The sequence below is a fragment of the Sceloporus occidentalis genome, unplaced genomic scaffold (assembly GCF_023333645.1).
Source record: "Sceloporus occidentalis isolate IW3139 unplaced genomic scaffold, rSceOcc1.0.p SCAF_29, whole genome shotgun sequence".
NCBI lineage: Eukaryota > Metazoa > Chordata > Lepidosauria > Squamata > Phrynosomatidae > Sceloporus > Sceloporus occidentalis.
Window position 1 is genome coordinate 4,074,406 of NW_028317009.1, and position 15,964 is coordinate 4,090,369.

Consider the following 15,964-nt stretch of genomic DNA (forward strand, 5'->3'; position numbering starts at 1 on the left):
GGTTTCCTTTGCCAATATCCATTCATTCTCACGGTGCTAGGGGGTTGCTGCGTTTGCAGCACTCAGGGGGCAATTGCCGGAGTCCATGGTGGGCTGCTCAGTGTTGTGCGGTGCTGGAGTTGGTTTGCATGTTGAAGAAATTTTGGGATGTGATGAGGGTTACTTATTCATCATTAACGGAGCTCATTAAAACAGGGCTGGGCGGTTTGCAGACATTTTGTAATGCACACAAATGTTTTGCTATTTGGTAAATGCCACAAATGTCTGGCAGGATCCCTGGCTGTGACTTCAGTTAAGATGCACAGAGATACACTTGTAATATAATTAATGCATTTCCACTGGATTAGGTTCTGGGATACAATTTTGGACTGTCCCCCCAGTAAACCAATTCTGGGCAAGGTGAGGGTGTAATGAACAAGTGTATGTTAACATGAGTGTGTAAGTGTGTGTTAGTCTGAATGTGTAGTGTAAGTGTGGGGGGGCCAGGGGACCACTGGGTTTTAGCTGCTCCCAGTTCATCAATTGAAAACCTCTAGTTTGGAAACAGTAATCTTTTCATATTTTGTCCTAAAAAGGTGAGAATCCTCATAATATAAAAAATCTCATTTGTTCTTCCTTATTTTTATATTCTAGTATTGCTGGACAATCAATTTGTGCCACTTCTCTGTCTCATCACATCCTTTTTCAATCATTTTTTGTTTTAAAGATGTAGTCTGTTCATTATACGTCTCCAAATCTCCTAGGCGGAAGCCATCACACATCATGGCAAACTTTCCTTTTCTAGAAAATTATTTGCATCTGCCATTTTAAAGTGAATTTTTGTTTTTATTATTTGGTTCCAAGACTCATTTGTCATCTATAACCATACTATGATTCTCTAATAGAGACTAGGACAGTAAAACTGATAATTCTCCATTCATCTGTCACTGTTAAAAACCTACTGCTCAGCCAGGGCCACCATCCCCTGCTTTTGGCGACGGGCTACGCCCCCGCCTGTTTCTGTGTGGCTGAGGAAGGTCAACTTCATATGTCAAATGGAGGAGTTGGTCATGACCTCCAGGGGTTTTGGATATAAAAACAGCTTGAAGTGGCTACCCTGGATGGAGTTCCTGGCCTCCCCCTCTTTCCAGGCCGTTCTGGGTAATTTTGTTGCAACCCCCCCTGATCTAGACTAAGTTGCTTGTCGACTCGTATGCATATGACTCGCCTCTGTTTGACGTTTTGCTCTACTGCGATGCCATTCTCTGAGTACGCTTTTGGAGACGGCGCTCCATCCACCCGTCTATTCACGTGCAGTGTTATTGATGTTATTGTTTCTGTTCTCTCATTTTTATTTTTGTTTTCTCGCTTGTTTCATCTCGGCAACTCTCCGATACAAGCTCATCTATAGCCATACCCTGTGACATTGTGACATTGTACCTATGATATTATGCACGCTGTATCTTTCTTGTATGGTACACCAACCTTTGTCGCATTTGATGTATAATTGTCATCAGATATATCTTTTCGAACTGTTACCATCTTGTGTAATACTCGCCCGATGCGTACAATTGTGTTCTGATGCCTGATGTACTATGTCCACCAACTTATGCAATGTTACCTTTCCAATAAACGGAGACTTGGAAAAAAAAATAAATCTACTGCTTGCCCTTTTCCTAATACAACAATTTCAACCTTCTCAATTTGCCCCCCCCCCCTCACATTTCTCATTTGAAATCCATACTTAACACTGCAGGTCAAATTATTTTCCGTTCATCTAAAAATTTGCCTCACAGAAGCCCCTCTCGATCCCTCTGAGGGTTTAATTGTTTGGCTACCTTCTTTTGGTCCAGTAAAGGTTCTATATGGTGTGATGTAACAATCAATGTAAATAATAAACATAATGTATTGCTGATCAAGGTCTTATCTATCCTCATGATAGCACAAGTTGGTATAATGCCTTCTACACGTTTACATGTTACAACAAGCTATGGTCCAATGAGGTCCCATTGGTGTTCCAATTATGTCCTTAAAGAATCCAAGATTTGGGCTACTGAAAGAAGGCCCATGCGTATGGTATTTATGTGATTTCTCTGAGTCACCTAACACTGTCCCTTTCAAAGTGGCTTTAAACATTTTTAACACTTAGGAAAATGATTATGCAAACCTTCCAATAGTTATGGACACTGTCGGCACGTGTACTGTCAGCGGGAGGAAGAAGGAAAAGATTGGTGGCATGGTAATACAGTGTTTTACAACTCAAATGCTTATGTCAACGAGTATGCAAACTTTTCATATAAATGTTTGTTTCATCATTTTCCCAACAGTGAAATCATTGACAGTTTATACTCCCATAAATAACAGTACATTGTAGCACTATAGATAACAATTACTGAGATCACACATTAGATCTGGCTATAGCAGAACAATCAGCAGTTTATCAAGAACTTCTTTCGCTAGCCTTTTAACCTTTTGCCCAGAGTTGCCTTCCTGGGTGATAAACCACATAATTGCCTTCAATTAGCTGGCAGGCTGAATGCCCACATATGCTTAGTGACCCATTGCAAAATGGAAACGCTGTCAATAACAGTTCTGTGAGAGGATGTGAAGAATAAATACTATGCGCAGAAACGAGAAACTGGCAGCTATGGTCAGTGATTAATGTGGCAATGACATAAAAGACTGCCAGTTATGGTTAAACACTGACTATATTGAGAAATAAATATAGCCTTTGTTATTTACTAGCTGTTTGCTAGATATTTACCGCAATTTTATTTAAAAAAAAATATAGATTTCCTGAATTAAATTTTGCTGACATTTTTCAAAGCAGTGTATCTGTACCATGACCTTGGTACCTATTACAAAAACGCCATCTTAAAAAGTGGAGTCAATATGTCAGAAAACCAAACTGAGTATATGATGTTTTCTGCTCTGATTTCCTTACGTACAGATAGGTAAGTATGTTGTGAACACATAAAACAAAAGTACCAGTAGTGACATTTTGTGTTACATGAGTTGCATTTTAGTTGGGCACTGCCCAGGGGAGGTCTGGGGCCTTCTGGCCCAGTCGGTAGGTAAAGCCAATTGGTTCCCCTGCGACTCCCCATCCCTTAGTAAATAGCATATGCACTAGAACATGCAATGGACTAGTCCAAGTCACACCACGTCAATTTTGAAACATTTGTACAGGAGTAGGCCAACACGCCACTGACACTGCCAGTGACCTCACCATCGGCAACACGGCCAGCCATCCCTCAGTATTTATCTCTATAGCCAACATCGTACTGCATAAGGATATGGTCACTATAAGGTATTATGAAGTAATAATTAAAGCAAGTGTAATAGATGCATTCTTATGATATTATCATTAACTAGTTCTCTACAGCCTAGTGCTGTAGTGCCTTGAGGCATCTGGGGGCAGAGTGGCATATCAGGGGAGCAAAGGGAAATCTCTGTAAGTCAGGTGCATTATGAATTAAGGGGGGACCTTAAATGGCTATTGGTTTTTCCAAATTTCTGTTTGTATATAACATATGCTGACTAACTGCATAATAGATAACAAAAAAAAATGTAAAAATACTCGTATTCCTGTGTATTAGGTAAAATACCGTTTTACCGTTCCACTACGGTGTATTTTTTCTTTACCCATAACTGCCCCTAAATTAACCCTAAACACCCCATTAACCATACCTGCCCCTAAATTAACCCTAAACACCCCATTATCCATACCTGCCCCTAAATTAACCCTAAACACCCCACTAACCATAGCTGCCCCTAAATTAACCCTTAGCAGCCCATCAACCATAATTGCCCCTCAATGGGGTGTTTAGGGTTAATTTGGGGGCGGTTAGGGTTAATGAGGTCTTTAGGGTTAATTTAGTTGCAGTTATGGTTAATGGGGTGTTAAGAGTTAATTTAGGGGCAGCTATGGTTAATGGGGTGTTTAGGGTTAATTTAGTGCTGAGGACCGAGGGTTAATTTAATTAATTTAATAACGTTAATTTAAGGGGCAGTTAGAGGTAAAGGTGGGCAAACTAAGGGGAATCTAAATCCTGGGGGGCAGTGAAGATTATTAATGTATTTATTTATAAAAGTATGGTGTCAGTGGTATTCTCTGAATGATTCGAACCTCTGTAAGATACGATTCTCTGAACGATTCTCTGCCTTCAGTGACATCACCAGAGTAGGCAGGCAGGAGGGTTCATGAACTCTAATGAAAGGGGCGGGGCCAGTCATCAGTGTGACTGCAGGGAGGGACTGGGAAACAGTAACTCCTGTGAGGCACACTGCGTGATCCAAAGATTCGGATCATGAATCGGATCATTTCAACGAACGACTCGAAATGATCCGATTCACTTTACTGATCCAAACTTCCCATCACTTAGCCAAACTAACCCTTAAGAAGGGACCAAAGTGTCCTGAATGCTTGAGTTTATTGTCCTCTCACTTAACCACTAAAATTATTGTTTTGGCTTCACTTTTGTGACTTCTTTCTCAGTCTTCATGTCAGATACTGGCCCTAACCACTCACAGACCACTTTAACCATGACCTACCTATTTCTAGTGATCCACTGCCACCAACTGTCTCCAGCTGATAAAACTGCTTTAAAAGTATTTAAACCTAGTAGTTCTGTAACAGTAGGAACGTACTTCAAAGTGTATTATCCATATACTGCGACAAAAACCCTACATAAAATTGGGTGAGCTGTATTTAAAGAGATCAATGTTATATTTGACGTCAGGTATACCACTTTCAGTTACGTTTAAACCTTTTGCGGTTCTATGAACATCACTGACAGGTTTCTGTGGGCAGTAGAGATTTATCGCCTCCCTGTGCATGGGGAATGCAGGGTCATTTAAAGTTTCCGTATTCCTCGGTGTCCACAGGTTTCCAGTCCCGGCAATGAGGCAGAATAATGTGACACCTATGCAAAATTGATGTTATTTTCATAAAACGCGCAGCCTGGGCTCATAGGGACACAATCCGATAGGGCAGAACATGTATCCTTCGCAGCAAATAGCTGAAGAGATGGTCGGAAAGGATAACAGCATATGGGGGATTCTACAGAATTTCCCCAACTATGTATAATGGGGGGGGGGTGTCAGCACAAAAATTAGAAGTTACCTCCCAACTATCGTATGCATTTAACTGTATGTGATGGCTGCAATGTTTATTGAAACCGTTCGGTGCTATGAATCAAGCCTCCTGCTGCTTTGAGTTTTGTTTTCGATTCGACAGGACCTTGTTGGGCATGTTCCCCATGTGGTAACTGTAACGGGATTTTATAGCACGGTTTTGTATGTATATACCTCGAAAGCAAGGGATAAACATTCTATAAACTCCAGTTACAGTTACTACATGTAGGACTTCCCTCTAGGACTTTGGACATATTGAATGCATTGTCCATAATGATTTTGCAATAAATAATTTTTATTTACAAATGTTTTGGGGACAAACTTGCTTTGAGGATGACAAACACTGCCTGTAGAAACCAGGTGATCTCGGCCCTACAGAGATCACTGCCTATCCTACTCCACTCCAACATAAGGATGTCTGGAGATAGCCCTCCTTGTGCCCTCAGCATGCATGGATCTTCCCGGAAATGAGGGAGCCTTCACAGGGAAGGTCCCAGGTTCTTAACAACATCCATCCTCTCTTATATCCATCAGTTAGTGAAATCTCATAAGCACAGTGTCCATAGCGCATCATTAAGTCTCCCACCAGAGACCCCTGTAAATGCCCACCATGAGCAATGTGGGGGGCCTCGATGAGATTTCTCCAGAGTTCCCTCACCCATTTTATTATGAAGTATACGGGCCGGCTCAGCCCTTCTGCTATGTAAATATGTTAGCGTTGGACCATGATAATGAATAGCGGAGTGAGAATGTTCAAACCAAGCCTCTCCTACAAATGCTCCTTACCGTCTTCACACCCCTGGATAAATGCCCCAACAAGGATTTGTTCCCTTTTCTTATCTGTGTAACTAATTTACCAATTCCTCTTTTGCCCCCTCACCCCACCTTATGGGACTCTAAAGGTAAATACACACACATATACACACAACTATATATATATATATATATATATATATATATTTAAATAGTGAAAAATAGATTATTTAACTAAAGTTCAAAGGGTGCACAGAAAATGGTTATTTTTTGCAACATACTTTATAAGAGATGGCTATATGAAAAGTGTTATAATTACCCATTAGCCTAACTTACCTGCCTTTAAAAATTATATACATACAGTTAGAGACACATGAACCTCTCTACATCATCGTTAATATATATATTTTTAAAAAACCACACACAAAACTCCATAATATTTAATAGTTAAAAAGACAAAGCATGGTTTGCACGTGTTAATAACAAAGCAGTTTATCTTACATTTGTTTTGGTATCATTTTTTTAATTAGGGATTTTCTAACATACATGTTTGTAAGATGTACAAAAAAAACAACTGAAAAAAAAAACCCAAACAAAGATGGCCGCCATCGCCGCATGCCAGTTTACTGGTCATTTGCGATGACATCATCAACACAAACCTATATATATAGGGCGCCGCCTGGCATATCCTTGTGCTTTTCCGCGCACTGTACGTGGCAGCTGAGTTTTTCGAGGCTTTGCACGTATACCCAAGGAATGGCTTTTGTTGCTTTTTGGAAGACCAAGAGAAGAGTTGAGGAGAAGAGCCAAGCTTCACCTGAGCAGAGAGACCTTCAAGCAAGATCAAAGAAGAAGACCGGAGACGGGAACCCTAAGAAGAGGAAGAGGGAAGCGGACGGCGACGACAGCAGCAGCCCCCGAAGAGATGCAGAAAAGAAGAGGAGGCCATCAAGCGCATCAACGGATGGACCGGCGAGGAGCCTCTCTGTACAGGACTTCGCATACCACCGCCAACTGGGGAGAGGAGGATTTGGCCGAGTAAGTCCATAAGCTTTTCTTCTATCCAGTTTAAATTCCATCCAGAAAGTTATATCCATGTATTTGAGCTTAATTGGTTGATCTGGAAAGCTACAGGAAGATAGTTTGTATGATAATCATTACATGGGAGGGAGCAGACTGAGGAGCTAACAGACATCTCCGTGGCAGTTGGGCAGCAGGCAAGGCAGCCATTGGCTGATGGAGCTTTCAATCACTACTGTATTGGGCATGTAACAATGTATCTTTGATGCTAAATAGAACACAGAAGGAAATCCATATTTACAAATACCACATCAACCAGCCCTCAGAGTGCAACCCTTTCAGTGGCAACCTTGTGAGTTTCCCATAGTTGGCAACATAATCCTGGAAAACCAAACATGTTAGCTACAATTTACTGCTCAAGGAAATCCCAGGATATCTAAAATATATTAGACTACATTAGAACATTCAGAAAGAGTGGGGATTGGATGAAAACATTTACTTTTTAAATAATAATTAAAATATCTATTATACTGTTTTTTTGTTTTGTTTTCAAATAGAAAATGAGTAACAGTCTCACTGTAAGAAATACACTGCCCGTACTTCAGCTCATTGGCCATTTGTGCAGCCTAATCCAGATGCCAATTGGTCACTTCACATTAAATATGGGTATTTTTAACTAGGCTATGAAGCCTAGTGCTTAAAAGCGCTATGACCGGGTCATTTATTGTATATGTGCCACCAGTGCCAAGTTGCAGTAATGAGTAGCCAAATAACTGGGCACCCTGAGAACAGGGCCATTCCCTGGCCCAGGTCAGCCGTTTTATTAATGCTAAGCTTTAAGCAAATGCAATTACTGATCATCATGTACTTGACCTAACCGTATCTCCCATCTGTGTTTCATTCAGGTCATGCTGGCTTCCTGGAGGAACGCTGGACTGCTGGTGGCTGTAAAAGTCATCAGGAAAAGAGCGGCGAGTACCAGCAGCATCCTGCGAGAAAGAAGAATACTGGAGCTCGCAGGAGAGAGCGCCTTTTTGTGCCGTGGCTTTGCCGCTTTCCAGTCACCAGTAGGAGATTTCATTTGAAAGCCTTGTCCACTTGAATATATGGCTGGCATTATGCTCCTTCTCCAGATCTAACCGGGCATCTATATCTATAATGCTTCAACATATGGTCATGTGCTTTTTTTGTGTCTTTTTCATCAGGACCACGCATTCCTCGTGATGGAGTACCTCAGCGCAGGGAGCCTGGACAGGTATCTCCGGAAAGCCGGCCGGTTGCAGCCCCAATCAGCGCAGTAAGTTATGACGTGAAAGAGAAGGGGTCTGAGAGAAGGGGAACTGTGACTGGGCAGAGGTAAAAGGGTCAGGGGTGGATACCTATTAGTGGACACAGTTTCATAATGTATATCACTATGCTCCATACAATGATCCATATGTCCGTAACTAGCCTGTTCATCTCTTTTTTTTTTTTTTCCTTCTACCAGGTTTTATTCGGCAGAGATCATCTGTGGCCTCCAATTTCTACACAGACGTGGAGTCATTCATCGGTTGTTTTTATAGTGACCTCTCATATCTGAACTCTCTTCTCTCTTCTGTTTCCCTGGTTTTGTTTTTGCACTTTTTAAAAAAAATGTAATTTTAAAAATAAATAATGTTTATCTTTCGGATTAGGGACCTCAAGCCTGACAACGTGATGATGGACGGCGATGGACATTTGAAGATCGCGGACTTTGGCCTGGTTGCAGAGGACATCACCGGGGACACCACAACCAGAGGAGCAGCAGGGACACACACCCATATGGCCCCAGAGGTGAGAATTTCTATTTTTATATATTGTGCTTTCTAATTTTGCTGAATATTGGTAGAAGCAAAGGGAACACAAGGAAAAGGGAACACAATTTAACCCTCTGGATGCTAGGGTTAGTTAACAGGCATCTAAATTAGGATAAACTACTGCATCACAACATATTGGTAAAAATGTTTAAAAACACCCCATTATTTCCCTATAAACACCAAATCAAATAGTAAAAGTAATAAATGAAACTATTTAAAAGCCCCTCCCCCTTAGTAGATGTATCCAATGTATGTTGCAGGAATTACATGTAGATTACACGTGCAGCCCATGAACCTCAGAGTATACCATATAGTGCGGGGAAGGACTATACCAGAAAGGGTTAAATTAGAAATGTATACTAAAGACCAACGTCCACCAAGAAATGGGTTTGTTTTTAAGTCCAACAGGCTTACTTTTTGAATTCTTGGTATAGTGCCACGTAAAAATGCCACATTCGTTTCTTTTGTATTATTCTGTAGTTTAGGAGCTGATATAATCATGAGATCTATTTTGTTTCTAAAGAAGGTCAGAGAAAAGGTTATCTCAAATTATTACTTTTTTTCTTGCAGGTGTTTCTTAACAAGGCGTACGGCGCTACAGCGGACTGGTGGTCTTTCGGAGTCATCCTCTACAGCATGTTGGCGGGGCGCCTCCCATTCTCAGAATGGCTGCCCAAGAGGGATTACTTCTACCTCATCGTCACCGAGGAGTACTGGTACCCAAGCCAGCTAACAGAAGAGAGCAAGGACATCTTAACTAAGGTGAGTGGGACACGCCGATGTCTACACCTAGGGACCGTTCTGTAAAGAGCGTAATCTGACTAGGTACGTGGCAACAATGTTAAAGGCCACAGAGTCACGTTAGGGGCATTCATTTAGTTAAGAGTGGGATCAGGATCCATATACTTTTTGACAGCAATTATCCCCTTCTGTCAACCATTCTCTTTGATGCGCCAGTCCTAATGGGAGTATAAGGTGTTCCAAAATGTTGGCAATGAGGGACAATGGGCCCAAGTGTCAGAAAAGAGTGCTATTCAGCAATTGCTTTTTTTTTTTATTTATAGCTCTTGATGAAAGATCCAAGATGCCGACTTGGTGCCAGCGATGACATCAGATTGCATCCATTCTACAGCAGCCTAAACTGGGAGGACTTGGAGGCGCGTAAAATCTTGCCACCGTACCTTCCACTGTCGGTAAGTACACACACGTTATACTAAACCATCCGAGACTTTCTAGCAATAGTTCAAAAGTTTTGTAAGAACTGTTGACATGTTCTTTAAATCAGGGTATAATCTTTCTTCTTTCAACAGCTTTCAACAACTGAGGATCTCCATCAACAACTGAGGAACGACCTCTCATTCTTGGAGGCTGATTGCACCAGACCATCAGAGGACACCCATGCTGTGCCTGGACTGTCTTTTATCAATAGTAGTATAGTAGTAGTAGTTTAATCTTTTTTTTTTTTTTTTTTTTCAGAAATTAGTTACAGAAGATTGTTGCTGAAGTCACCAGATTGGGACACCACCTCCTTGCTGCATCACATCAAGCATTGAAGGCGCAACAAACGACAACAGAACCTACCATCCGAGCAGAGCATACCATCCTCCACCATCAACCATCGCAGCTGAGGACACCATCCTCCACCATCCAACCATCCCAGCCGAGCATACCATCCTCCACCATCCAGCCATCCCAGCCGAGCATACCATCCTCCACCATCCAACCATCGCAGCCGAGCATACCATCCTCCACCATCCAACCATCCCAGCCGAGCATACCATCCTCCACCATCCAACCATCCCAGCCGAGCATACCATCCTCCACCATCCAACCATCGCAGCCGAGCATACCATCCTCCGCCATCAACCATCCCAGCCGAGCATACCATCCTCCGCCAACAACCATCTCAGCAGAGCACACCATCCTCCGCCATATACCATCACAGCAGAGCATACCACCCTCTGCCACCTACCATCCCAGCAGGGCACATCACCCTCTGCCATCTACTATGCCAGCAGAGCACATCACCCTCTGCCATCTACCATCACAGCGCAGCTCATCCACCATCACACATGACATCATGCTTTTAAACTTTTAGAAATACCAAAATAGTTTCTATACTTGTAATGCATGACTCCTGAAACTGTCCTTTTTTGTTGTCCACAGGTGCGCGGCTGGTTTGCCCGCAACGTCAGTCGGACCACCTACACACATTCCGCAAGGGAGGGGCTCCGGGTAGCCGGAGCCAGAAAAATCGCAGATATGATCATCGCACTGATCATACAACAGAGTATGTCTGCTGGCCCCTACCATTAAACAACAGAGCAGCTCTCCGACCGCTTAACAGCGTTTACTGGATCTAGTCCTTTACATCAGTACTGCTTCTGTCTATATTATTTGTTCTAGGGCCCAGCCTGGCTGACGGAAAGAGATGGCATCCTTCTCAACACCAAGCTGTGAAATGCTGATCAAGTGGGCCCAACAAAGACCACTCATTCAGTAAATCCACTTCTACGGTAAGCTTTTAAACTTCTAGAAATAATAAAGCAGCTCCTGTACCTGCACTGCCTGACTCCTGAAACTGTCCTTCTTTGTTGTCCACAGGTGCCCAGCTGGACTGCCCGCAACGTCAGTCGGACCACCTACACACATTCCGCAAGGGAGGGGCTCCGGGTAGCCGGAGCCAGAAAAATCGCAAGATATGATCATCGCACCATCAGAGTATGTCTGCTGGCCCCTACGATTTCACAACGGAGCAGCTCTCCGTCATTGTAACAGAAGCCTCCATCACTGGGGCCCCTGAAGAGGCCTGAGGGCCAGCATTCTCCATACCGACTATGCGCCCTGGCCTTCTAAAAGACATCTGTGTTTATGTACAGAGGGTCAGTTCCTATTGATTTTCCCCTGGAACAGGTTTTACCATATTTCCCAAACATTAGAGACTCTGAGGACTGTGGAGCGGTACAATTCTGGAGCCTCATTAGATGCCTTCAAAAGGGGTCTGGATATTTTTTTTTTAGAAAGGCATGACATACAGGGCTATAAGTAGAGTAACATTAATATCCTTGATCCAAGGAGAAATCCGATTGCCTCTTGGAGTCAAGAAGGAATTTTTTTCCCCTGATGGCAGAATTCGAATTAGCTTAATTAGGGGTTTTTTTGCCTTCTTTTGGATCAAGAGTAGGAAAGTTAGGTAGAAGGGTTGAACTTGATGGTCTTATTTCAACCTTATGAACTATGTAACTATGGAGCGCTGATGTTGATTTGGGATTGGTTGTGTACTTTGCCAACACAGATGATGTTTTGCAATTATTTATTGTACGTCATAACTTTTGCATCCAGAGAGTGACAAACCATTGTTTCAGTTAATCTGTTTAAATGTCCGACCCCCCACCACCATGTTGCACTAATATGCTGTTAAAACCAGTCTTTCCCCTGCCTTCCCTTCATTGTATTACACTATGTTGAAAATGCATTTATGTCTGTATTTAAAACCCTGCATGTCACTCTGAATAAACAGTTCTTGTACTTCGTCCTGCATTAAGCTTCGGCTAGTGATTTGTGTGACTGGAGAGTCGGTGCTTTGGAGTGTGCCCCTATACAGTTCTTGTAAGAGCTGGGAAGCAGCGATTGAGGGATGTACCAAGTCGGGGTACAGGGCATCCCGTCACATTGGTGGCAAGCGGCGGGACATTTCCTTTCTACCATGACTGACTGACAGGACGGCAGACTTTGGTCGCCTAGACTCAGGGCTGGTGCAAGGATTTTTGCCACCCTAGGCAAAACATAATTTTGCCACCCCCTGGCTCCACCCCCACAAGCCCCTCCCATTTTATCACACACACTTATACCCCACCTCTTTTAATGCTTGCTATGCTGGGCCGCCCCCAACCAAGTCTCAGCAGACAGCAGCTCAGCAACATCTATGCGCAGGGCAGGGGTGTAATTACAATAGGCCAATGCCACTAGTTTGCCCTGAGAAGGAGCAAACTGACCTGGAGATGTTTACCATAAATGCCAAAGGCCGCAATTTTCCCACAAACAGCTAAAGAAGTCCTACGTGTAGTAACTGTAACTGGAGTTTATATAATGTTTAGCCCTTGATTTCGAGATATATACACATACAAAACCATTCTATAAAATCCAGTTACACCAGTTACCACATGTATTTGCTGTGAAGGATACATGTTCTGCCCTATCGGATTGTGTCCCTATGAGCCCAGGCTGTGCATTTTATGAAAATAACATCAATTTTGCATAGGTGTCACATTATTCTGCCTCATTGCCGGGACTGGAAACCTGTGGACACCGATGAATACAGGAAACTTAAATGAAGCTGCATTCGCCATGCACAGGGAGGCGATAAATCTCTACTGCCCACAGAAACCTGTGAGTGATGTTCACGGAACCGCAAAAGGTTTAAATGTAACCAAAAGTGGTATATCTGACGTCGCGTGCCGCGACGCTCCCATAAGGTCCTCCTAACTGGCTGACTCGCTCCCACTCCTTCCCATAGTGACTGCGAGCCGCGGCCGCGCTTCTAATGAATGACCGCGGCCGGGGCCGGACTGGGAATGAAAAGCAGTCCTGGAAACATTTGAAGACCAGCACCATATTTTAGTTTATCTCGCGGTGAAGCTCATGTACCCACACGCACCCCTAATACATACCCGAGTCACACTATTTGCCATACAAATAACTATAAACCATTGTTTTTATCACATTCTTTGTATTAAAATGCCAGAAAGCAAAAGTGTTAAAAGGCCCTAATAAATTAAATTTGAAAAGTTCCATTTTATTCAGTGATCACATTATTCTTCACGATATTCTTGTAAGAAACTTTTATTTCTTTATTAATTCATTTAAACTATTTTTTTATATTTAATAAAAGCTATGATTGAGATTTTTTTTTTCTTGTTTTTATTTACTTTTATTTGCCAGCCTGCCCCCCCCCCCAGTTATGCACATCTGCCCCAGGCTTGCCACTCTGCCCCCCAAAATGCCTTATACCCCCTATATGCCACTATGCCTCCATAATATGCCTTATACACTCCTATATGCCACTCTGCCCCATGATATGCCTTAACCCCCTATATGCCACTCTGCATCCAGAAATGCCTTATACCCCCTATATGCCACTCTGCTTCCAGAAATGCCTTATACCCCTATATGCCACTCTGGCACATCATGGGACAGAGTGGCATGTAGGGGGATATAAGGCATTTCTAGAGGCAGAGTGGCATAAAGGGGGTTAAAAGGCATTTCTGGAGGCACAGTGGCATAAAGGGGGTTAAAAGGCATATTATGGGGCCCCTCTGCGGGCGCCTACTTTGCCTATAGGTGGCGCCGGCCCCGCCTAGACAGGGACACGGACGTGGCCTCAGAATAACAGGGGCTGCTGCGGGTCATCCCCTCCTGCTCTGCCTCCGGAACAATATCAGGAACTGAGGCAACAGATTCAAGGGTCACTATGGGAGGTGGCCCTCCAGGAGGCTATTAACCCCTTAATGACAAAGCCCGTACATGTACAGGCTCAAAATGCATTGTTTTCAATGGGTTTAGGGACCGCCCATTGTCCTTAAGGGGTTATATGCCGAGGTCAGTGTATTCCAAGCTCCAGACAAAGGATTAGGGACCAGCGGGACCGATGGATGACATTCCTGGGATAGCAACCCCAGGAGCAATGGGTATCCGAATTGGACAAGCTGGTACAACAGGAGGTAGAGCTGGACAACCGATATCAGGCTCTGCAGCGGATTCACAGCAAGCATATTTGGGGACTGTGACAGAATGGTCTCCAGCAGAGCCAGCCTTAAGTGTTCTGGAGCCCTGTGCGGACTATTCCTCTGGCACCCCCTTCTCACTACCACCCGTCGCTTCTCACTATCCCCCTTTCTACCCCTTCTCACTATCCCCCCCTCTGCCCCTTCTCACTACCCCCCCTGTCCCTTCTCACTACTTCCCCCCCCTCTGCCACTTCTCACTACCCCCCCCTCTATCCCTCCCTCTAAAGTTCACAAGTACATCAGAGACATGCGCTGGTCTGCAAGTCAAGATAAAGCCACATATGATCTAGAGTTATGCCAATAGATGGATCATTTACAATAGAATTTTTCGATAATATTGCATTGGATTAAAAAAATAAAATGCACAAGCCATGCATACTAAACATACCTACAAATCCAGCTATTTCCTTAAATATCCAGAACATTGCAAAACAATAGGCTTTATGTTTCGAAGGAAAAGACTCTAAATTGATCTTCTGCTGATCTCTGCTCGTACACTGGGAGACGTGTTCTGTGGTCTCATATCAAGCCTAGCTTGTAATTAAATTTACAGCAGCAATTTTCTTGCTAAAAATAAAATAGTTGAAGCACTGGGGGGTTTTACAATCTCTGGGTCAGGAGCATGGAGGCAATTTCTTTCATGTTACATTATGATTTAACAATATCTGCACATTTTACTTTTCTGCTGATATCTATAGAGATATTATTGAAACTATTGTCCCAGTGCCAGCACCAAAAGCACACATCACAGAGTTATTCACCCTGGATAACCCACTGAAGGGCTGAGCCGTTAGACAGCAAACCAGGGACTCTGATAATCCCTGTAATATGGAGGCTCAGGTATATGTAAATATTGAAGGAACTGAGTATAGGTAGCAAGGCACTCGCTGGAAGGACAGATAACTGTAGATAAGAGATACTACAAGTAGTTGCAGTACCTACCCTAACCAAAGAGCCACTGCACTGCGCTCCACTTCAGAGCATCACAAGAAGATCACAATGGGTCCATGCAACCGTGTGTACAGGGGAGGGCTGGCAGCATAAGGCCTGGGGGGCAAGTCTAGTCAAGTGGCCCATTCCGCCATCAAAGCGGCTGCGAGCGACATTGAAAGCGGCCACCGTCCGGCAGTCACTCCACCAGCGCCTAATGAAATTAAAGGGGCCAGCGTGCACCGTGCCGCCCAATGGCCATGCCTCAGCTCTTCATCCCACCCCTTTTAAGACGTGGGGCGGAGAGCACAGCCATTGGGTCTGACTGCCGCACGATGCAGGGGGGGTACCTAGAGTATTTGGCACCTGTGGCAGATCCTGTATGTAGCACCCCCCACACACAATTTAAAACTCCATAGTTTATATGGTTAGGCAAACATTGACAGGGGTACAGCATAATTGTTATCATTATATACTTAGGGATTATGCGGTACCACCGTCAATGTGTGCCTATACATTGTGCCA

At 43.5% G+C, this 15,964-nt stretch overlaps 1 protein-coding gene across 1 annotated transcript; it reads left to right on the plus strand.

The window, feature by feature from the left end:
• Window positions 1-6,624: 6,624 nt before the first annotated feature.
• LOC149299119 (protein kinase C theta type-like) lies at window positions 6,625-11,183 on the plus strand. Its single transcript, XM_089486599.1, has 8 exons — window positions 6,625-6,906; window positions 7,794-7,955; window positions 8,094-8,185; window positions 8,562-8,670; window positions 9,294-9,485; window positions 9,788-9,916; window positions 10,890-10,913; window positions 11,130-11,183. The coding sequence occupies exons 1-8, from the start codon at window positions 6,625-6,627 to the stop codon at window positions 11,181-11,183; spliced, it is 1,044 nt and encodes a 347-aa protein (XP_089342725.1).
• The last annotated feature ends 4,781 nt before the right edge of the window (window positions 11,184-15,964 follow it).

Bases quoted from the DNA above. Each gene is read 5' to 3' on its own strand.
- LOC149299119 (XM_089486599.1), top strand. From the start codon at position 6,625: ATGGCTTTTGTTGCTTTTTGGAAGACCAAGAGAAGAGTTGAGGAGAAG. The intron at 8,186-8,561 runs GTAAGTTATGAC...CTTTCGGATTAG, and splicing joins TTGCAGCCCCAATCAGCGCA to GGACCTCAAGCCTGACAACG. The intron at 9,486-9,787 runs GTGAGTGGGACA...TTTTATTTATAG, and splicing joins GCAAGGACATCTTAACTAAG to CTCTTGATGAAAGATCCAAG.